The following is a 22,329-nucleotide window of genomic DNA, read 5'->3' as shown; positions in this document are numbered from 1 at the left end:
GGGGGGGTGTTAGGAAAACACAGGGGCGTGTTCGGGGGGGGGGAACAAGGGGAGGCATTGATGGGATGGGATGGAGAGGAGAAAGGGCCCTTTCAGCCCTGCACAGCGTGAAGGTGGCCGTGCTGAGCCTCGTGGCACACGCGTGTGCTGCTGCTCCCGTTGCACACCTGAGCATACACCCAGTGGTTGCTTATAAAGTGGGGGGAGGTTGGGGGCACCCCTTGCTGCCCCTCACTGTGTGCATGCAAATATTTGCACGGTGGCAACCCAGAGCGCTGTGGTTCATTTGCACATCGTGGCACGATTGTGCACAAGTGACTGCACACATCCCATGCCCCATTTCCATCCCTTTCCATGCACCCCCTCACCCAGCATCTGTGCCCCCCCCCAGCTCCTTTAGCACCCCATGTGTCTGTGTGTATCTGTCTGTGTCTGTGTCTGTGTGTGTGCCCCCACCCTGTGCCAACTGCTCCCTGCTCTCCCCCTCATCACCCCCTCCCCATCCTTCCCCCCCTCACCCCCTTGGCCTCCCAGCCCCAACCCACTCCCCCCACCCTCTGGGGGTGGCTCCTTGGCCCCCTCCCCTCTCTCTCTCTCTCTCAGCCTATGGGCTGACCGAAGAGGAGGAGGAGGAGGAAGGTTTGGGGGGAGGAGGGGAGGTGGGCAGCGCTAAGCGCAGTAGCGTGGCAGGAGGAGAGCGGGGAGGACAGAGCAGGGGCTGAGTCCCCCCAACCCCATTCCCGACCCCCATTTTCCCCAGCGACGAGGGAAGAGACGAGGGTTCAAAGAGCAGCAGGTGGGTCGGATCATTTCACATGCTTTTATTCCAGCGGTCGACAGAATGAGGGGAAAAAAAGAAAAGAAAGAAAGAGAGAAAGAAAGCCATCATCTCAAATCCTTCCTCATACACGGATTAAAAAGGAAAACCCCCTTTAGTTACAGATGTGAGGAGATGGGCCGGGAGGTGGGCTGGCGAGCGGGTGGGTTTGGGGTGGAAAGCAGGAGTGGGTGGAAGGATGGATGGGGAGTGGGTTGTTGGTTGGGTTGTTGGTTGATTGAGTGGATGGTTGGGTGGTTGGGTTGGTGTTTGGGTTGTTGATTGGGTGGTTGGGTGGTTGGTTGGGTGGTTGGGTGGTTGGTTGAGTGGTTGAGTGGGTGCTTGGGTGCTTGGGTGCTTGGGTGGGTGATTGAGGAGATGGGTGGTTGGGTGGATGGAAGGTTGGGTGGGTTGATGGATGGATGGATGGATGGATGGATGGATGGATGGATGGATGGATGGATGGATGGATGGATGGCAGGGTGGATGGATGAGTAGATGGATGGATGGATGAGTAGATGGATGGATGGATGGATGGGTGGATGGATGAAGAAGCTGCTGGGAGATGCGTGCAGAAATGAGCCACCTGCTGAGCCTGGGAGCTCAACGCCTGTGCTTTGCTTTCCTTCCCCTTCCAAAGCTGCTAAGCTCAGCCCGGCGTTTCTTTCCTCTGGGGTATATATGGGGTGAAATAGCACCTTTAGGAAAATCCTGAGTGGATTCAGTCAGCAAAAAAAAAGGTGAATTAAAAATAATAATGATAATAAGAAGAACAGAAAGTCTGAAATGAACGCAGGCCGTGTCCGGTCACAGCGCTGTGTCTATAGCACCAAAGATCCCAGCATAAAGATGGGACCAATAGGAAAGAGAGTGAATATTGGGACAGGAGGCCTGGGGTGGTGGGGGGAGGCCTTGAATAGGGGAAAAAATAGCAAAAATATATATATAAAATAAATGGAGAGGGGTAAATAATAGTGGAGAACGTAGCACCTTTGGTCTGAACCTGGCAGGAAAGTCCCGGCATGGCTGAAAAAAAAAGGTCAAAAATATCCACAATAAACCCTAAAAGTACTTGAAAAAAAAATAGAATTAAAAGGATTAGGTAAAAAACAAAAACAAAAAAAAACAATTAAAAGCCCTCAATGAAGCAAAAAACCACAGCGGTGAGGTAGCCTTCCAGATAAGAGGAAATGAGTCGATGGGTCGCGGCCGCTCCGCTCCAAGGTTGGGGTTGTTGGGTTCGCTGGGGTGGTTGGGGGTCCGCAGGCTGCTCAGGCTGTGCTGTGTGTGAGAAAAAGAGAGGGGGGAAAAAGAGGGGAGGGGGGAAAGGAGGACCCCCCCCTACCTCCCCCCTAAAGGAAAATGGAAACCCAATGCATGGATAGGAAGAGTGACAACGGTAGGCAATGGAAAGGTCCTGGCAGGTGCAAGAAGCAAAGAGCCCAGCAGGGAAAGGGTGGTGGGGGGAGGTAGGGGGGTGCTCCCCACAGCCCACTATGGGGCAGCAGTGGGGGTGAGCATTGGGATACGGCCATGGGGGCTTCAGGGAGGGCAAGCAAGCGAGCCCACTTCCTGGCGGTATGGTTTGAAAAAGCCATTTATTTTGTGGTTCTCATCTCTATTCGTTCGATCTCCGTTTGGTTTAAAGCCTTTTTGCTTTGATGATGATGATTTTTGAGGGGGAGCTGGTTGGTTTTTGGGGGGTGGGGGTTCATTAATGGGGAAGGGGGGGGTGTTTGGTTTTGGATGGCGCAGAAAACCGACGCGGATTGAAAAAGTCCATGTGAAATGTATTATTATTTGTTTTTTTTTTTTCTCCTTTTTTTTTTTTTGGCTTTTTTTTTTTTTTTATTAATTATTATAATTATTACTCTCTCCTGTCACACGTCGGGCCCTTTTTTTTGTTGTTTTTTTGTTTTGTTTTGGGTTTTTTGGTTCTTTTTTTTTTCCTGTTTACAAAAAGCAGACGGGGCCGATATCGATGCCAAATTCCTGGTCTGGAGCACCAACGTCCATAGGAGCCAAGTCAATGATGGGCAGACGTGAGGTCTTCGTCGTCTTGTACTCGATGACTGTTTTGCCCCATGCTCCAGTGTGACTCTGTGGGGACAAGGCTGTCAGGTACCTCTGTGCCCACCCCAACCCCCTTCCCTATCTCCCCATCCGCTCCACGTCTCCATCTTCCCATATCCCCACATCCCCATATCCCCCCTCTGTGTGTCTCCCACCCCCATGTCCCCATGCTGCTTCTTACACTCCCAACCCCACATCCCACTTCTTCCATCCCCAAGTCCCCCCCATGTCCCCCATCCTCATGTCCCCCTCCTGAGCATCCCCCATCCCCTTGTTCCCATACCCCTAAATCCCCCATCCCCACTTTCACCCATGCCCCCAATAGGGGGGGATATTTTCCATCCCGATGTCTCCCATTCCTGTGTCCCTATGTCCCCTATCCCCACATCCTTATGTCCCCTAATCCCGTGTCCCCCATCCATGTGCCTCCCATCCCAAATTCCCCACATCCTCCATCCCCTTGTGTCCTACCCAAATGTTTCCCAACCCCATATACCCATGTCCTCATGTCCCTAGGTCTCCAATCCCATACCCACCTACCCCACCCATGTCCCCCATCCCCATACACCTCACATCCCCCATCCCCAGGTCCCCCATCTCCATGTCCCCACATCCCTCTGTCCTCCATTCCCACATCCCCTATCTCGATGCCCTCATGTCCCCCAACCCCACATCCCGATGCCCCCATCCCCACGTCCCCCTCCCAAAAGTTTCCCATCCCCGTATCCCCACATCCCTATGCCCCCATCTCCTTGTCCCCCATCCCCACGGCCGCTCACCGTGCAGCCATCCTCGGTGACCCCATAGGTGAAGCGGCTGTTTCCTTCGGCCCTGATCTCAATCTCGTTGGCTCCCTGGAGCAGCAGAGCCTTCTTCAGGTTGCCAGTCTCCTGGTCCATGTAGGCAACGCTGTTCTTGCAGTGGTAGGTGACGTTCTGAGTGGCCTCGGTGGACATCAGGCGCAGGAAGGTCAGTTGGATGGCGACGTCAGCGGGGTTGGAGCCCTCACCGCCGTACTCAAACTGCAGGAGAAAAGGTGTTAGGGACCCTATAGTGCTGCATCACTCCGCCCCACATCTCCCCCCAACCACCCCCACACACACCTGGAAGCCGTCGCTCATTGTCTCGCCGAACCAGACGTGCTTCTTCTCCTTGGGGTTCTTGCTGACGTACCAGTTCTTCTGGGCAATGGTGGCTTGTGTTGGGTAGACGCATGTCTCGCCTGTCTCCATGTTGCAGTAGACCTTGATGGCATCCAGGTTGCAGCCTTGGTTGGGGTCAATCCAGTACTCGCCTGTGGGGCAATAGATGGGGTCAGGGGGGCAGCAAAGGGCTGTGGGGTGAGGAGGGGTAATGGGGGAGGTGAGGATTGGAGGCAGGATATGGGGAGGGGTGTGAGGAATGGCCAGGAGGGTTGAGGTGAGGAGTGGCCATGAGGTTGGAGGTGGGGAGGAGGAATAAGGGATGGGGATGGTGAGGAGCAACCACGGGAGATGAGGATGGAGGTGAGGATTGGCCAAAAGGGATGGGAGGGGAGGAGGAGCTGGGGATGGGGATGGAGGTAAAGGGGAAGAACATGGGATGGGGATGGAGGTAAAGGGGAGGAACACGGGAGGGGGATGGAGGTGAGGAGCGGCCACCAGACACAGAGTTGGGGGTGAGGAATAGTCCATGAGGATGGAAGTGAGGCAGCCACAAGGAACAGAGGATGGAGAAATAAGAAGTGAGAAGCCCTGAGAAGTAGAAGATGGGAGGAAGAGCCGTGAGAGATGGAGAATGGAGGTGAGAAACAGCCGTGGGAGATGGAATACAGAGGGATAAATAAGGAACAGCCAAGAGAGGGGGAGGGTGGGAGGATGAAGGTGAGGAAGAGCTGTGAGAGACAGAGGGGGAGGGTGAGAGCATCCAGTGGGTGGGAAGGATGGAAGGAAGGACCCATGGGTGATAAGGATGGAGGTGAGAAGCTGATAGGAGGGATGGAGGTTGGAGCATCCAGGAGGGATGGAGCTGAGGAGGACCCTGCAGGCACTGGGTGCTGCTGGGGGGCACTGGGGAGCACTGACCGCTCTTCCAGTCGCCGTGGCACATCTTCAGGTCCCGGCAGGTGCGTGCTGGGTTCTTGCGGGTGCCTTCAGGGCTACGGATGTTCTCGATCTGTTGGCTGAGGCTCTTCAGGGTGGTGTCCACCTCCAGGTCGCGGTCGCGCATCACGTTGGCGTCGTCAGCTCGGTAGTAGCGGCCGCCGTCGTGAGCTTTCTCTTGGGGTGGCTGAGGCAGGAAGCTGAAGTCGAAGCCGCCGCTGGGGGGGCCGGGAGGACCTGGGGGGCCAGGAGGGCCGGGGGGACCCTGAGGGTGGAGGAGGAGGAAGGTGAGCGTGGGGTGAAGGCAGCAGATCCAGGTGGAGAGGTGGCAGCGATGGGGTGGGTACGTACAACAGGGCCGACTTCACCAGTGCGACCACGGGGGCCGGGGGGGCCAATGGGGCCGGGCAGCCCATTGAGACCATCTTTGCCAGCAGCACCAGCGGAGCCAGGAGGACCCTATGGGAGAGGAGAGGTGGTGAGCACAGGTGGGACCCCAATGCTGTGTGTCCCCCATGTAGCCCCGCGATGCTCAGCCCTGGATGGGTGTCTGTGTTGGGCACTTACCCGTGGACCAGCAGGACCAGAAGCACCAGAAGGACCTTGTTCACCAGGAGCGCCCTGTGCAAAGCGGGGCACAAGAGAAAGCCCTGTGAGCATGTCAGGATGTGGGGCAGGACCCGCTGCTGCCATCCCCACACCTGGGGGCACTTACAGGAGGACCAGGTGGGCCCTGGAGACCGGAGAAGCCTCTGTGGCCCTTCATGCCTCTGTCACCCTGTTCACCGGTTTCACCTTTGTCACCACGAGGACCTTGGGGACCCTATGGGAGGAGATGGGCTGAGTGCCACCTGAGCAGCACGTTGCCCCCATATCCATGGGGATAAGGAAGGATAAAGGACGCAGGAAGGGGACACCAACTTACAGCAGGACCACGAGCACCAGCGGGACCAGGGGGGCCAGCGGGACCAGCAGGGCCCTGGGACAGGAGAGAAGGGAACAGTCAGAGCATCATCCCATAACAACGACTATGGGGCATCACCCTACGTCAGAGCATCATCCCATAACAACGACTATGGGGCATCACCCTACATGGGACATGGGGTCACATCCCCCTGCTGGGCAGCCCTCCCCTGTGCCAGGACAGCTCTGAACCCAAACCTCAGTCGGGTCAGTGCTCAGATGGGGCTGGGGTCTCCAGGAGCAGAGCAGCACTTACAGTCTCACCACGATCTCCATTTTTGCCAGCAGGACCGACAGGGCCGGGGGCACCGGGGGCACCAGGAGCACCAGGGGGGCCAGCAGGGCCGGTCTCACCACGGTCACCCTGAGAGGAGGAGGAGGAAGATTAGATATAAGCACGGATCAGCACAGCCCCACCACCCCATCACCCCACCCCTGGGTGCTCACCTTGGGACCAGCAGCACCATCACGACCGGGGGCACCTTCAGCACCGGGAGCGCCCTATAGGACAGCGAGACCCCAAAGCCACTCGTTAGGATGGGGGATGCTAACAACGCTCAGCCCAGCACCCATGGGTGCCACGAGCACATCCAACCTCCACCCTACCTCACGTCCAGCTTCACCAGGGGGGCCAGCAAGGCCAGGGGGGCCCATGGGGCCGGGAGGACCACGTTCACCAGGGGAACCTGAGGGACCCTGCTTGCCGGGTTCACCCTATGGAGCAGAGAGCGCAGAGGATCAGACACCAGGAGCATCCATCAGCCCAGGGGGGGCTATATGGTGAGCTGAGGGGTCTGGGGGTCCTATGGGGTACTCACAGAGGGGCCGGGCAGGCCGGGGAAGCCTCTCTCGCCTCGTTGACCAGGGAGACCGACCACACCACGTTGTCCAGCAATACCTTGGGGTCCGGGGGTACCGGGAGCGCCCTGGGGGGGACGAGCAGCACCTCAATGTGGGCACGTCCCAATGGAGGGCAGAACCACGGGGGGACACGGTGTGGGGTGACTTACAATGGGGCCGTCAGCACCGGGGGAGCCTTTCTCTCCGGGGGGTCCGGGGGGACCAGCAGGGCCGGGTTCACCGGGGCGGCCAGCGGGGCCGGTCTCACCGCGGGGTCCTTTGCCACCTTCCTTACCGCTGGGACCGGGGGGGCCGGGAAGGCCGATGTTACCCTGAGTAAGGGGGGGGTGATGAAATCAGACCACGGTGCCAGGGGAGTTCGGTGCCAAATGGGCCACGGTGGTCACGTGGAGCTGGATGGATCCATGCCCGGCATCCACGGTGCTATTAACACCCCCCACCCCACATCCCGCCCCTGCTGGGGGGCTCAGCACTCACGGAGGGGCCGGGAGGACCAACTCTTCCAGCAGCACCAGGGAAACCAGTAGCACCCTGCGAGGGAGAAACACTGCGGTCAGGGGGGGCTGCGTCCCACATGGGGGCACCTCGTGCTGCCCTATGGACCAACAGCCAGGAGGGAAGTGCTCACCCTATGGGGGGGGGGGGGTACAGCTTTGAGTCTGGGGGGGAGAAATGAGCAGCCCCCATGGGACCAATGGAGGAATGAACCACCCCATGGGATCAAGCCCCCTCCCCCCATATGATGTCACCCACCCAAATGGCTTTAGGATAAGCTCCTATCGTTTAGGGGTGGAACACAAGAGGGGGCTGAGCCACCCATGGGTGCACGTGCCCACCTCCCCATAACCCATGGGGCCATGCAATACCTCTATAAGACCCATATACTTACAGGAGGTCCAGCGCTTCCGCGAGCGCCTTTGGGACCGGGAGCACCAACAGCACCCTATAGAGGGAAGGGAGGGAGGAAGAGAAGGGTGAGCCACTCTATGGGGTCACCTCCATGGGGGGCAGCTGGGGGGTGACTTACGGCAGGGCCGGGAGCACCAGTGGGGCCAGCAGGGCCAGGGGGGCCAGCATCACCTTTGGCTCCAGCATCCCCAGTTTCACCTTTAGCACCAGGCTGGCCGTCGGCACCCTATGGGGCAGAGCACGGGGGTGAGCGGGGGTGAAGTGTGGGGTGGGTGGGGGGAGGACATCTATAGGGATACTTACAGGAGGGCCAGCAAATCCAGCAGGACCGGGAGGGCCGGGCTCACCACGGTCACCCTATAAGGAGGGAGTGGGGAAAAGGGGGGGTAACCATCACATCGGGTATGGGGTGGTCAGCTGTGCCATGCTGTGCCATGCAGGGTGGGGGCACTTACAGGAGCACCACGGGCACCAGTGGGGCCAGCAGGGCCGGGGGGGCCAGCTTCACCCTATAAGGGGGGGGAGGAAGAGGAAGAAAGGCCGTGAGGTCAGGGAGGTGATATAGGGGTATGTATGGGGGGAATGGGGACACGTCCCCATAGCATCCAGATGTCCCCACCTTGTCACCGGGAGCACCAGCGGGGCCGGGGGGGCCAATGGGGCCGGTCAGCCCACGGAGACCATCTTTGCCAGGAGCACCGTCAGCACCTTTGGGACCGGGGTCACCCTATAGGGGATGGGGGGCAGAGAGAAGGCACAGAGGGTCACTTGTGGGGCACAGCCAGGAGTGACCCATAGGGACCATCACCCCAGCACCCCCGCCTTGGCTCTGCTCCCAGCCAGGGGGGGGGACACGAGTGGGTGTGGGAGGGGGCTGAAGGTAGAAGGAGGATAATGGGATAAAGGGGGGGGGACACACGTACTCTGTCCCCCTTGGCGCCTGGCAGGCCGGCAGCACCGCGTTCTCCGGGCATCCCCTGCAGCCCGGGGGGTCCCTGGTTTCCGGGGGCACCGGGAGCACCAGCATCACCCTGGGGGGGGAGAAACAGCAACAGGGGGTTAGAGGGAACACGGAGCCCAGATCCCGATCTACCCCCATAAAACAAAGCAAAGCCCCCAGACCCACCTTAGCACCATCGTTTCCAGGAGCACCGTTAGCACCACGAGGACCCTGAGGGCCGGGGGGGCCCTGGACACCGCGTTCACCGGGGAAACCCCTCTCACCCTATGGGAGAAGGAGGGGAGATGAGCGAGACCCCATTGAGAATGGGGAGGGGGATAATAAGGGGAGGGGGATAATAAGGGGAGGGGGATAATAAGGGGAGGGGGGGATTCAACTCACCCTGGCACCAGCGGGACCGGGAGCACCAGCATCTCCAGGGACACCCTGTGGATGGGATGGAGGTTATGGGGTGGGGGTTATGGGGTGGAGGTTGTGGGGTGGGGGTTGTGGGGTGGAGGTTGTGGGGTGGAGGTTATGGGGTGGAGGTTATGGGGTGGAGGTTGTGGGGTGGAGGTGATGGGGTGGAGCTCATTGAGGTGCTGCCCCAATGGTGATGGCCATAGGGATGGATGTGGGGCACTCACCTGCTCGCCGGGTTTTCCAGCCTCTCCGGGGGGGCCAGCGGGACCAGGCAGACCCTGAGGGGGAGAAGGAGGAGAAGTGAGGGGGGGGATGTGGGGCACAAAGGGAGGGTGGCAGAGGGTGGCACCGCTGTCAGCTGGCGGCGATGGACCCTCACCTGGAAGCCGGGGGCTCCAGCGGGACCTTGTTCACCTCTCTCTCCAGCGGGACCCTGCGGGAGGGGGGGGAAGAGTGAGGGGGGGGTTGGGGGGCGGCGGAGCAGCCAGTGAATCAATGGGGTGGGATTGGGGGGGGGGGGGGATACTTACAGTGGGGCCGGGGGGACCCTGGGCACCGGCTTCACCATCTTTACCAGCAGCACCCTGCGGGGGGAGGAGGGGCTCAGAGCAAGGCAGGCACCCATGGGTGCTGGGAGAGCGTGGGGCAGAGGGATGGGAGCCTATGGGGCTGGGAGCTTATGGGGCTGGGCTGTGACCCTATGGGGCTGTGAGCTTATGGGGCTGTGAGCTTATGGGGCTGGGCTGTGAGTCTATGGGGCTGTGAGCTTATGGGGCTGAGCTGTGAGTCTATGGGGCTGGGAGCCTATGGGGCTGAGCTGTGAGTCTATGGGGCTGTGAGTCTATGGGGCTGAGCTGTGAGTCTATGGGGCTGTGAGCTTATGGGGCTGTGAGCATATGGGGCTGAACTGTGACCCTATGGGGCTGTGTTGAGAGTCTATGGGGCTGTGAGCTTATGGGGCTGAGCTTTGAGTCTATGGGGCTGTGAGTCTGTGGGGCTGTGAGCATATGGGGCTGTGCACAGTGAATCTATGGGGCTGTGAACCTATGGGACTGTTCTGTGAGCCTATGGGGTTATTCATTATAAACTTATGGAGCTGTGCTGTGAGATTATGGGGCCGTGCACTGTGAACCTATAGGGCTATAGTGTGAGCCTATAGGCTGTGCTATGAGCCTATAGGGCCATGCACTGTAAGTCTTATAGGGCAATGTGCTGTGAACCTATAGGGCTATAGTGTGAGCCTATGGGGCTGTGCTGTAAGCCTATGGGACTGTGCTGTGAGCCTATGGGGCTGTGCTGTGAATCTATAGGGCTGTGCTGTGAGCTTATGGGACTGTACTGTGTGTCTATAGGGCTGTGCTATGAGCTTATGGGGCCAAATGCTGTGAGACTATGGGGCTGTGCTATAAACCCATAAGGCCATGTACTGAGAGTCTATAGGGCTGTGCTGAGTGTATGGGGCCAAACACTGTGAGCCTATGGGGCTGTGCTATAAGCTCATAAGGCCATGCACTGTGTCTATAGGGCTGTGCTATGAGCTTATGGGGCTGTGCTGTTAGTAAGGTGTGGGATGGGATGGGACTGTGGCATGGGATGGATCCTGCTGCCACGTCACCTGGATCAATGGCCATTAGAGCTGCTGTTCCCAAACCCTATAAGGTTTCCTGACCCTATAGAGCCACCCCTGGCAATACTCACAACAGCACCGGGGGGGCCGGGGGCTCCTCTCTCACCAGGTTTGCCAGGTTCACCCTGAAAGCAAAAGAAAAGGGGTGAGATATGTGCCAAATATATATACTATGGGATGGATCCCCCCCCCATAAACACTATGGGATGGATCCCCCCCCCATAAACACTATGGGATGGATCCCCCCCCATAAACACTATGGGATGGATCCCCACCCCCATAAACATTATGGGATGGATCCCCACCCCAATAAACACTATGGGATGGATCCCCCCCCTATAAACACTATGGGATGGATCCCCCCCCCATAAACACTATGGGATGGATCCCCCCTCTTCCCCCATAAACACTATGGGATGGATCCCCACCCCCAATAAACACTATGGGATGGATCCCCCCCCATAAACACTATGGGATGGATCCCCCCCCCCCCCCCCATAAACACTATGGGATGGATCCCCCCCCCACCCCCATAAACACACATATATAGGGACATATGAACCTCCCCCCCCCTCAATGGGGCTCTGTGAGAGCCTCAGATCTGACATGAAGTCCTAATGGATTTATGGACCTCACGCAGCCCTGCACCTATAGGACCCCCCCCAAAAGACCCCCCCTATAGGACCCCCCCCTCTTTGAGCACCCCACCCATGTCTACTCACCGCAGCACCTTTAGGACCAGGGAAACCCATCACTCCAGCTTGACCTCTGGCTCCGGGGGGGCCGGGGGGGCCGGGGCGGCCATCTTGACCAGCGGGACCCTGCAATGGGGGGGGGGGGGCGCAAAGAGACCATCAGTGAATAGCACGGTAAGGGAGTGAGGGGGGGGGGGGGGCGGCCATTGGGGGTTACTTACCGGGGGTCCGGTTTTACCGTCGGGGCCGGGGCTGCCGGGGCTGCCAGTCAGACCCTGGGAGGAGCGATAGGGCCGGGTTAGGGCTCGGGCTGGGCTCGGGGTGGGTTTTGGGGTTGGATGTGGGCAGGACCCGGAGCTGGTTCTGCCCATCTCACCGTGCCCCCATAGCTCTCACCTTGGCACCGGGGAGACCGGGTTCACCGGGGCGTCCGGCTTCACCGGGGGATCCTTTGGGACCGACGGCACCGGGGGCACCGCGCTCACCGGGGGGACCCTGAGAACGAACGGAGGTTTATCGCCATCCGGGATGGGGAGGGGGCGGCACAGCGCTGGGTACCGGGGGGAAACCCACCTTGGGACCGGCGATACCGTCAGCACCGGGGAAACCGCGGCTACCGGGAGCGCCCTGAGAGGGAAAGGAGAGAGGTTAGAGCGGGGTGGGGGGGTTCTATGGGGCACAGCTGTGGGGCTGAGCCCACAATGGGGGCTTCAAGATGCTTCAGGTCAAGGTGCGATGCCCACCGGGCAGAGCTGGGGGGGTCAATGTGGACTCACCCGTTCACCCGCAGGACCGGGCAGCCCAGCGGGGCCGGGCTCTCCACGGGCTCCTCTCTTTCCTTCCTCACCGGCGGGGCCGGGGGGGCCTTGAACACCAGCGGGACCCTGAGGGGGGAGAGTGGGGTGAGCGGCCGGTCGGAGCGGCTGAACCGGGGCTGAGCTGAGCGACGGTGGCTCCGGGGGGAACTTACGGGTTCGCCTTTAGCGCCGGTGTCGCCTTTGTTGCCTGGAGCGCCGGGTTCACCCTGGGGAGGAGGAGGGGGGGATGCTTAGAACCGTGTTGATGAGACCCCCCCCTCCGGTACCGGCAGCTCATAGCGATGAGCCCCGATGGGGCGATGCACCGACGGACCGAAGGATGGAGCCGTCCCAGAGCCGGTAACTCGGTGCCCTATCCCGGAGATGGAGCCCCCACTATGGGGATATGGGGGGGATGAGGAGCAACTCACGCTGTTTCCTTTGGGTCCGGGGGCACCGCTGGGACCTTGGGGTCCGGAGGGACCGCGAGCACCGGGGAAGCCGGGGGCACCGGCAATGCCAGGAGCGCCCTATGGGACAGGTAATGGGGCGGTGAGGGCACAGGGAGCCCCACACCGGGGGTCCCGTGCGGTAAAGCGGGAGCGAGCACTCACCGTAGCACCTTTGGCACCGGGCTGACCGTCGGCACCGGGGTTACCCTGGGGGAGAGAAAGGGGAGGAAGAGGAGGGTTACGTGGGAACCCGGGGGTCGTGAGGCTGAAGGGCGAAGGGGGGGGGGGGACTCACAGCGGGACCGGCAGCACCAGCGGGACCGGGGGGACCGGGTTCACCACGAGCACCTTGGGGACCTTCGCTGCCTCGAGCTCCTTGGGGACCTGTTTCACCCTGGGGAGGAAGAGGAGGAGGAGGAAGAGTCACGGCCGGGCCGCCCCGCTCCTCGTTTGGCAGCTCCTGCTCTGTGCCACCGACACCTTTTTGGGGGCCACGGGGGAGGAAAGACCCCAACCCACAGCACCCAGAGCCCCCATATGGGCGGTGGGGCCGAGCCCGAGGTCCTACCTTAGCGCCAGCAGCGCCGGGGAAGCCGGGGGGACCCGCGGGACCGGTTGGACCCTATAAAGGGGTAAAGGATGGATGGGTCAGAGCAGAACCGGGCGGAGCATCGGGCTCACCGGGATCTGGGATGGGGACCCTGAGCAGGAGACCCCTCCAGGCCGGGTCGGGGGGGGGGGGGACACTCACGGGGGGACCGGCAGCACCGGGAGCACCGTCGTTACCGCGAGCGCCCTGCGGGAAAGAGGCGGCCGTGAGATGAGACCGTGATGGGGGGCTGGGGGGGGGGGACCGGGGTGGGCCGAGCCCCGGGGTCCCCAATACTCACAGCGGGACCGGATGGACCGGGGCGGCCTCGCTCGCCGGGAAGACCGCGAGGACCCTGCAGAGGACAAGAGGGTGGGGTCAGGGTGGGTTGCTTTCCCCTTAGCATCTCTGTGCCCCTCCCTCATTGCTAAGCCCCCCTCCCACCTGCACCCCTAAGGATGCAGCCCCTCAGGGGGCACCTCGCCCCCCCCCCCCCCATAGCACCCACCCAGCACTCACCATCTGCCCAGGAGCTCCGTTCTCTCCAGGGCTGCCAGGCTCACCCTAAGACAACAAACAATAATCAGAACAATCCCCAAAAATGGCTTTTTCTGCCCCAAAGTGGGACCCTAAAGTGGGACCAGCATCATTGCTCACCTTGGGACCAGCGGGGCCAGGCTCACCCTTAGCACCATCCAAACCACTGAAGCCCTGTGGGGCAGAGGGGGGGGGTCAGCAGTGCCATAGGCTGGTGTTGGTGTTGGGGTACCATGGGGGTGTCCCCAACATGGGGGTGTCCCCAGCTCTCCCCACATTATGTGGGTCCATGGGGGGGGTGCAGCACTCACTCTGTGTCCCTTCATGCCTGGCAGACCAGCAGTTCCGGGGAGACCACGTGCGCCCTACAAGGAAAGGCCATAGGGTGACACAGAGCCACATTGGGGGGGGGGTCTCTGTACCCCATCCCCTGTGTGCTGGGCACACTGTGGGTCCCCCCACCTTGGGGAGGGTCTCACCTGGGGGCCAGGGGGGCCGCGCTCGCCGGGACGGCCAGGTTTACCAGCTTCACCCTATGGATAAGGACACGGTTGGTGGCTCAGCCCCACAGCATCGAGCCCTCAGGGGGGGCAGTGCCACCAGATGGGGGGGGGGGTCCGACCCATTGCTGCTTACATCATCGCCGTTCTTGCCAGGGGGGCCAGCGGGGCCACGGGGTCCCATGGGTCCCTAGGAGATAGGAAAGGAGTGTGGGGGGCTGTGGGGGTGCAGAGCTCCCCATTCCCCTCTGCCCCCTCCCAGCATTGCTGTGGGTTGGGGGTACAGCTGCAGCCCCTGCACTTACAGAGGCACCGGGCTCGCCGGGTTCACCAGGGGGACCTTGGAAACCTTGAGGGCCCTGCAGTTCAATGGGGGGAAAAAGGGAGAAAAATGGGTTAGAAAAGGAGAAAGATGGGTCTGAAGATCCCAATGTTGAGTTCAGACCCCCCCACACACACCCCATATGGATTCCCATCACTGTGGGTTTCCTTACACATACGGGGGGATGCTGCGTCCTGCCCTCACCCAACCTGTGCCCACCCCCATCCCCAAGGGCACCCACATAAAGGGTCCTTGGGGGGGATTGGCCCCAAAAATGAGCAGTGGAGGAACAGGAGATACTTACAGGAGCACCAGGGGGGCCAGGGAGACCACGGGGTCCAGCAGGGCCCTGGGGGGGGGGGGCAAGGAGACAGAGTTGAATGTGTGCCACCCCCTTCCCCTCCTTGTCCCCATCAGCCCATCCCCACCCCATTCCTGCCCCACTGATGTCTCCTGTCACCCTATTTCTGTCCCCAGCACCAATTTCAGTCCCCACTGTCTCTGTTTTATTGCTGCCTTATTGACATCCCCATCACCAGCCCATCCCTCTTTCCACCCCATCCCTGTCCCCATTGCTAACCCTCTGTTGTCCTTATTGCCACCCATTACCCATCCCATCATCCTTGTCCTACTGGCACCCATCTCTGTCCCCATCACCACCCCTTTTTGTCCCCATTGCCACCCTATCCCTGTCTGCAATCCCACCCTATTGATGTCTGCACTGCTACCCAACCCCTTTCCTCATCACCATCCCATTGCTGTCCCCATCACTACTCCATGTTGTCCCCATTGCCATCCCATCCCTGCCCCCATTCCCACCTTATTGATGCCCCCATTGTTACCCAATCCCTATAACCACCCCTCACTGTCCCCATTGCCACCTTATCCCAGTCCTGATTGGCACCCATATACCCATAACACTGTCCCTATCACCACCCCATGGCTGTCCCCATTACCACCCTTTATTGCCTCCTTTGCCACCCAGTCCCTCTTTCACTGCCACCCTATTGACATCCCCATCCCATTCCCTGTCCCCATCACCACCCTTATTGACCCCACTGACACCCCATCCCTGCTCCCAATGTCTCCTCATCACTGTCCATATTGCCACCCCATCCCTGTCCCCATTAACATCCCACCCCTGTTCCCCTTATCACCCCCATCCCTGACCCCATTAACACCCCATCCCTTCCCCCTTTCCATTCCACCTGTTCCCATTGCCACCCCATTCTTATTCTATTGCCACCCCAACACTGTCCCCACTGCCACCCCATCCCTACCCCATCGCCACCCCACACCTGTCCCCATCCCCACCCCACACCCCAAACCCCACCCGGACCCCCAGCCCCCCACTCACCATGGGGCCGGGCACCGCCATACCACCCGATTTCTCATCGTATCCATAAGACATTTGAGGAGCGAAGTTCTGTGGGGCAGAGGGAGAGAAGGGGTTGAGTTGGGAAGGGGGGACAAGGGGGACCCCAGCAATGGGGTGTGTGGATGGGGACCCCCCCCATACTCACTCCGCCGAGGCCTGGAGGTCCTGGAGGGCCTGGGGGTCCTGCGGGGCCAGGCTGCCCAGGGATGCCATCTCTGCCAGGGGGGCCGGGGAGTCCCTATTATGGGAGGGGGGAGGAGAAGGGGTGAGCAGCAGTGGGGCACCCTGTGGGTGTGTGTAGGGCTGGGTGCCCAGGTACCCACCCTCTCTCCTCTGGGGCCGGTGTCTCCTTTAGGACCCTGTGGGGGGAGAGATGAGGAGGGTGGTTATGGGATGGTCCCAAAGGGGGACATGGGGGGGAGGTTTAGGGCAGCCAAAGGGTTTTGGGGGCAGCGGCGGTTACCTCTGCTCCAGCACTCTCTGGGTAGACAGGGGAGGCTGCGGGAGGAAGGAGCGGTGTTTAGATGGGGGGCACAGCCCCACAACCACCCCGGGGGGGGGCAGGGGGAGGATTTGGGGTGTGGGGGGGGAGATGTACCGTCGACATCGGGGCAGATGGGGCAGCATTCTCCGAATGGGATTTCGGCGTTGGGACAGTCCGAGGTGTCCTCGCAGATCACCTCGTCGCAAAGGATGTTGCCGCTGTCGCAGACGCAGATCTGGCACGGTTCGGGTTTCCAAACATCCTTATCGTTGTACGTCAGCCCGTCCTGGACGCAGCTCCCGGTCTGGACTATGGGGAAGGGGGGGGGTGGATTAGGGTCAATAGGGAAAAGCTGAGCCCCCCCCCCCCTCTCCCCGCAGCGCTCCCGCTCGGCAGCTCCGCTCTCCCTTCATCTGGTTCTCATCAACCCGGCTCTATGACACGGGAAAAGTTCGGCCGCCATCGGCTCCTTCCCACTTAGTCTGGAATTTAAACAAAACCCCCGTCCGGCAACAGCGGCCCGAACCCGGGGGCCAAGGAAAATAGCGATGGGGAGGGGGGGGATATAGGGAGAGAGGGGGGGGGGGTGCGGGGCGGTGCCGGGATCGGGGGATCCCCCCCTTGTCTGGGTTGAAATTAGAGCCGGGATGGGGAGGGACGGGGCCAGATGTGGGAGCTGCCGAGTGTGGGGCGGCTGCCAGGGAATGGGGCGGCCCCATAGTGGAGCCGGGGGACCGGAGATGGAGGAGAAGGAGAAGGAGAAGGAAAGGGGGGGGGGTTGTGGGGGTTGTGGGGCCGCAGTGCTGAGCGATGGCAAAGGGGAGAAGTGCCTTAACAAAGTGCTTTAAGGGGGTCCGAAGGCCGAGAATTGAAACGAAATGCAATGGGATGAAATGCAATGGGATGAAATGCAATGGGACGAAATGCAATGAGACGAAATGCAATGAGACAAAATGCAATGAGACGAAATGCAATGAGACGAAATGCAATGAAAGCAGGACGTCGGGTCGTCCACCCCTACACACACACACACACCAAAAGTAAATGCAAAAGCAAAATGCAAAGAGAAAGGCAAAAATCCACACCCCAAAATACTGCAGCATCGCCAACCCCGAGTTGCAAAGCAGAGCCCAAAGAGCGCAAAACGCCATTGCAAAATGCACAACGTCACCCCCTAAAAAGGCAGAATCAGCCCCAAGAAATGCAGGATTGACCCCAAAATGTGGCACGCCGACATGCAAAGCAGCCCGTGGTGCTGCGGGCGTTGCCGGGCGCGTTGCACAACGTGGGGCTCTCGGTGCCAAAGGAGAAGCTGCACAGCGGGTGGGAATGGGCCCAGGAGGGGAAACTGCCCCCAAAAAGAGCCACAAAACCCATAAATTCAACCCAAAATGGAACCCCTGGGAATGGTCAATGCTCGGAGCAACGCGGCGCGGCGCAGCCTGGCACCATCCCAGTGCCATCCCAGTGCCCCCCGTCTCCTTGTACTGGCATCAGTGCAGCTCTCAGGGTACAGAATGACCCCCCCACCCACCCCACACTTCACCCCACAGACAGACAGGACGCTCCTCTCCCCCCGCCCCGATGTCTGGGCAGCGCTATGGGGCGGCCAGAACGTTTTCCTTATGAATCATCTGAGACTTTTCTAATTCTTTCCTGATGGCTTTCGCAGAGCCGGGGGCCGGGCCCCATCTCCCCTCTCCTCCCTCTCTCTTCCCCCTCTCCTCACTTTCCCCATCTCCCACCTCCTCTCCCTTCTCCCTCCACCCTTCTGCCCCCCTCCTGTTGTCCTCAGCCCCACAACACCCCACACACCCCACTCCCTTCCTCTTCCAGCCCCATTCACCCCTATTTAACTCCATTTTCCTTCTCTTCTTTCCCATAGGATCCAACCCTCTTTCCTTCCACCCCATCCCGCCGCCCTCTACTTACTGTCCTCTTCTCCTTGCCCGCGGGTGAGTAGTACAGTCGCTGCTATCAACAGCAGTAACCGAGAATCCACAAAGCTGAACATGTCTAAATATTAGACATGTAGACTCTTTGGGGCTCTTTGTCTTAAGGTCGGGTCATTCAGGGCCGATCTCACTCCGCAGCTCCAATCCAGACCCCAGCAGAAACTTCCTACTGCTTTCCCAGCCCTCCGCCTGCCCTTATATACGGTCCGAGGGCGCCGAGAGGTGGGACCCATCGTAGCCTGAGAGGGAGAACACGGGGGATTTTGGACGGCCCCTCAGCCAATAGGAGACAACCCGCCATCCCCCCATTCCCCCCCCCAAAGTCTGCACACGCATACATGGCACCCCCAGAGCAGGGAGAGCGGGGTGGGATGGGGACCATGAAGAAGTTGGGATGGGGATCCTAAAGAGGATTGGATCCTGAATGGGGAACGCAAAGAGTTCTGGATGGGGATACTGAAGTATCAGGAATGAGGACCCCGAAAGAGTTGAGATGAGGACCCCAAATGTCTGGATTAGGGATAGCGAAGTGGTTGAGTTGGGGACCCCAAAGCACCTGGATCGGGGACCCCAAAGTGGTTGAGTTGGGGACCCCAAAGCACCTGGATCGGGGACCCCAATGTGGATGAGTTGGGGACCCCAAAGCACCTGGATCGGGGACCCCAATGTGGATGAGTTGGGGACCCCAAAGCACTTGGATTGGGGACCCCAATGTGGATGAGTTGGGGACCCAAAACTGTCTGAGACAGGGACCCCAAAGTAGCTGAGTTGGGGACACAAAATGATTTGAGATGGGGAGCCCAAAGCACATGGAATGGGGACCCCAAAGAAGTTGAGTTGGGGACATAAAACTATCTGAGATGGGGAGCCCAAGGTAGTTGGGTTGGGGACCCCAAAGTAGTTGATTTGGGGACTCCAGAACACCTGGAATGAGGACCCCAAAGCACTTGTGATGGGGATGCCAAAGTGGTTGGGATGGAGACCCCAAAGAGGTTGATTTGGGGAACTCCAAAGTTCTTGGGGTGAGGACCCCAAAATCTTTGGGATGGAAACACCGAAGTGTTTGGGATGGGGACCCTGAAGTGGTTGAATCCAATGCGGTTGGGATGGGGACCCGAAAGATTTGGGATGGGGACCCTGAAGTGATCAGTGTGGGGACACCAAAGCTGGAACGGGAGCCCTGAATGGAACACCAGGGTGCCTGGAATGGGGACCCCAAAGCATTTGGGATGGGGACCCCGCAGTGGTTGGGGTGTGGGGGATCCAGGTGTTTTTTAGGGCTTTTCTCAAGGCTGTGCTCTGTGGATGTGGCCAGACGGGGTGGGGACGGTGCTCAGTGGGTCCAGGTGCCACGCAGCCCTATCCAGATGCGTGCCCCCATTTGGGGCTGTGAGACCCCCCTCCCATTGTGCCCCACACTGTGTCCCCACCCACGGCCCAGAGCTGCCCCTGCTGCCCCATGGGGTCCCTCAGCGCCCCCCATCCCTGCAGGCCAAGCTGCCTCCAACTGCCCCCACAGCCCCAAATTACAGTGGGGAGCCCCATATTTAGGGTGGGGTTTTTTTTGCCCTTTTCCCCCTTATTTCCCCCCATTCTTTCAACCCATTCTTTCTCCCTTTCTCTCCCTCTCCTTCTCTTCCTTTCCCCTTGGCTCGCCTCCACCTCTGTTTCCACATTTGCAGAGCCACGTTGGTTGGAAAAAGAAAAAGCTCGCTGACAATAATCCGCAGCACACCGTGCAATTTGGGGAGGCTGTAATTACCCACCCAAAAAAAAACCCAGAGGGGACGTCCTCAGGGCCGCCCTTGGGGTTGTAGGGTGGGATTGGAGCCCTAGGAGAGCCATGTGGCACCTAGCAATAGGGGTGACCCCATAGGAAACGAGGGGGCAATGGGGTGACCCCATAGGATATAAGGGGGCAATGGGGTGACCCCATAGGAAACGAGGGGGAAATTGAGTGATCCCATAGGATACAAGGGCACAATGGGGTGACCCCATAGGATAAAGGGAGCAATGGGGTGACCCCATAGGATACAAGGGGGTAATGGGGTGACCCCATAGGATACAAGGGGGCAATGGGGTGACCCCATAGGATACAAGGGGGCAATGGGGTGACCCCATAGGATAAAGAGAGCAATGGGGTGACCCCATAGGAAACGAGGGGGAAATGGGGTGACCCCATAGGAAACGAGGAGGAAATTGAGTGATCCCATAGGATACAAGGGGGCAATGGGGTGAGCCCATAGGATACAAGGGGGCAATGGGGTGACCCCATAGGATACAAGGGGGCAATGGGGTGAGCCCATAGGAAACGAGGGGTGGGTGAGCAGTGGGGGTTTGTATGGTGAAGCAGAGCCCCGCAGTGGGGATGGATGGATGGAGTGAACCTTCAATGCAATGACTGGGAGCAGAGTGTGGGGGTTGTTGGAATGGGGGGGTGTTGTATGGGGGGAAAGACAAAATGAATGCGCGAGGTAAAAGAAAAATCCACTTTAACTAAACGCTGCCGACTTCCACAGGGCTTTAATTCCGGGCTGCAACCAAAGGAGAAGAGGAGAAAGAAAGCAAAGATGGAATAAACCCCCAAAGTCGCAATGGGCGCTCATTGCGCTGCGGAGCTGTTGCTGGCCGCCGTTCAGCGCTGAATCCGCGCATCCGAGACACGTTGCAGCTCTAAGGCTCCTCCAATCCGACCCCGGCGGCTCGCAAAGGGTCTGGCCCATCTCCAGCCCCGAGATGTGTCTTTAATTTTTGCAGCATGACAGAAAAGAAAAGAATGCCATTCGCTTCTCTTGCTTTTTTTTTGTGTGCTTTAAGCGGGGGGAGGCTGTTTTTCGTTCGCGTGGATGGGAGGGAAAAAGGGAAAACGGGGAGTGGGGAGGTTGGAGGATAAAGGGAGAAAAAGGGGGGGGGGGGGGGGATGGTGCCACCTCATCAGCCGCCCGCCCCAGGAATGTGAGCTTTGGTGCAGGGAGGGAGGGAAGAAATGCCCCCCCCTTCAAATAAATATATAAGAATATGTTAAAAAAAATGGGATAAGGAGAAGAAAAGGCTGGAAAAGCCATTAGGATGTGCGGGGAGCTGCAGGCCGGCTGCTGTGGGCGGCCATTCAATACAACGGCAGCTATGGGGGTCCCGAGCCCCCCCCCAACAAACCCACAGCACCCACCCTGTCCCAATGGGCAGAGCCATCCCCGCAGCTCCCCTATAAACAAAACCACCCCTAAAAAGTTCTTTTTTCCACCCCAAAACTTCGACGGCCGCAGCTTCGCCCCGCAGACGAAGCAATAGGGGACGGGGGGGGGGACACACACAACCCGCCCCACCGCAGGGCGCTGAGTTTTGGGGTCGGACCTACAGTAACACAGCGCGGATGGGGCGGGGGGCTCCGGGCTTTGTGTGTCGGAGCCGCATCTGGAGCGCGTTAACTCCGCACACATGGAGCGGATTAAAGCCCTTCTCGCTTTACTCCCCGCCCCCCCCCACCCCCCACCCCAACCAACACACAGTGCTCTCAGCCCCCCCCCCCCCCCCCCAAATACAGAGCACTGAGCTGCCCTGGACCCCAAACCCAGATGGAACGGGGGGGCCTCAATGTGGGGTTATGGGGGTGCAGGTGTGTGACCCCAATGCTGTTCCATGGCATGAAAGGTGCTGCTGGGGGGGGATATTGCCCCCATAAGGTGTTGGTGGCCCCATAAAATACCGGGGGGTCCTCAAAAGTAATGCTGAGCAGGGGGTGTTTCTATCATAAAGATCCTAAGGATGGGGGATTTTTACCCCCAGTATATGTTGGAGGGGGGTGTTCCTCCATTAGGACGCTGAGGGGGGGGATTTTTACCCTAAAATGATGGTGGGGGGTGGGATATTCCCCCATAAAGGTCCTGAGGGTGGGGGGTTGTTCCCCCAGAAGGATGTTGAGGTGG

General features: G+C 59.7%; 1 protein-coding gene and 2 long non-coding RNA genes across 3 annotated transcripts; 2 read left to right on the top strand and 1 right to left on the bottom strand.

Moving 5' to 3' along the window:
- Nucleotides 1-801: 801 nt before the first annotated feature.
- On the bottom strand, nt 802-18,574 carry COL1A1 (collagen type I alpha 1 chain). The gene is made up of 51 exons (XM_015885868.3): nt 18,381-18,574; nt 16,563-16,757; nt 16,428-16,462; nt 16,288-16,323; nt 16,110-16,202; nt 15,944-16,012; nt 14,891-14,935; nt 14,570-14,623; nt 14,401-14,454; nt 14,244-14,297; nt 14,076-14,129; nt 13,885-13,938; nt 13,747-13,791; nt 13,529-13,582; nt 13,390-13,434; nt 13,207-13,260; nt 12,934-13,032; nt 12,801-12,845; nt 12,618-12,716; nt 12,360-12,413; nt 12,166-12,273; nt 11,963-12,016; nt 11,786-11,884; nt 11,611-11,664; nt 11,417-11,515; nt 10,766-10,819; nt 9,598-9,651; nt 9,447-9,500; nt 9,292-9,345; nt 9,047-9,091; nt 8,831-8,929; nt 8,628-8,735; nt 8,324-8,431; nt 8,160-8,213; nt 8,008-8,061; nt 7,823-7,930; nt 7,685-7,738; nt 7,273-7,326; nt 6,945-7,106; nt 6,753-6,860; nt 6,541-6,648; nt 6,382-6,435; nt 6,191-6,298; nt 5,897-5,950; nt 5,687-5,794; nt 5,539-5,592; nt 5,323-5,430; nt 4,954-5,236; nt 3,994-4,184; nt 3,670-3,912; nt 802-2,917 (listed from the first exon to the last, which is right to left on the bottom strand). Exons 1-51 carry the CDS (start codon nt 18,460-18,462, stop codon nt 2,771-2,773), a joined length of 4,362 nt encoding a protein of 1,453 aa, XP_015741354.2. The 5' UTR covers nt 18,463-18,574; the 3' UTR covers nt 802-2,770.
- LOC107325219 (uncharacterized) lies at nt 6,578-21,188 on the top strand. Its single transcript, XR_014940737.1, has 2 exons — nt 6,578-6,714; nt 20,923-21,188. It is a non-coding gene; the product is annotated as an uncharacterized LOC107325219 (long non-coding RNA).
- LOC146752236 (uncharacterized) lies at nt 11,963-18,425 on the top strand. The gene is made up of 2 exons (XR_014940739.1): nt 11,963-12,036; nt 18,334-18,425. It is a non-coding gene; the product is annotated as an uncharacterized LOC146752236 (long non-coding RNA).
- Nucleotides 21,189-22,329: the final 1,141 nt, after the last annotated feature.

Source organism: Coturnix japonica, unplaced genomic scaffold, assembly GCF_054131305.1.
Source record: "Coturnix japonica strain WE unplaced genomic scaffold, WE-NBRP24 Scf049, whole genome shotgun sequence".
Lineage (NCBI taxonomy): Eukaryota > Metazoa > Chordata > Aves > Galliformes > Phasianidae > Coturnix > Coturnix japonica.
Note: the sequence above shows the minus strand (reverse complement) of the source record. Positions and strands in the feature narration are given on the sequence as shown.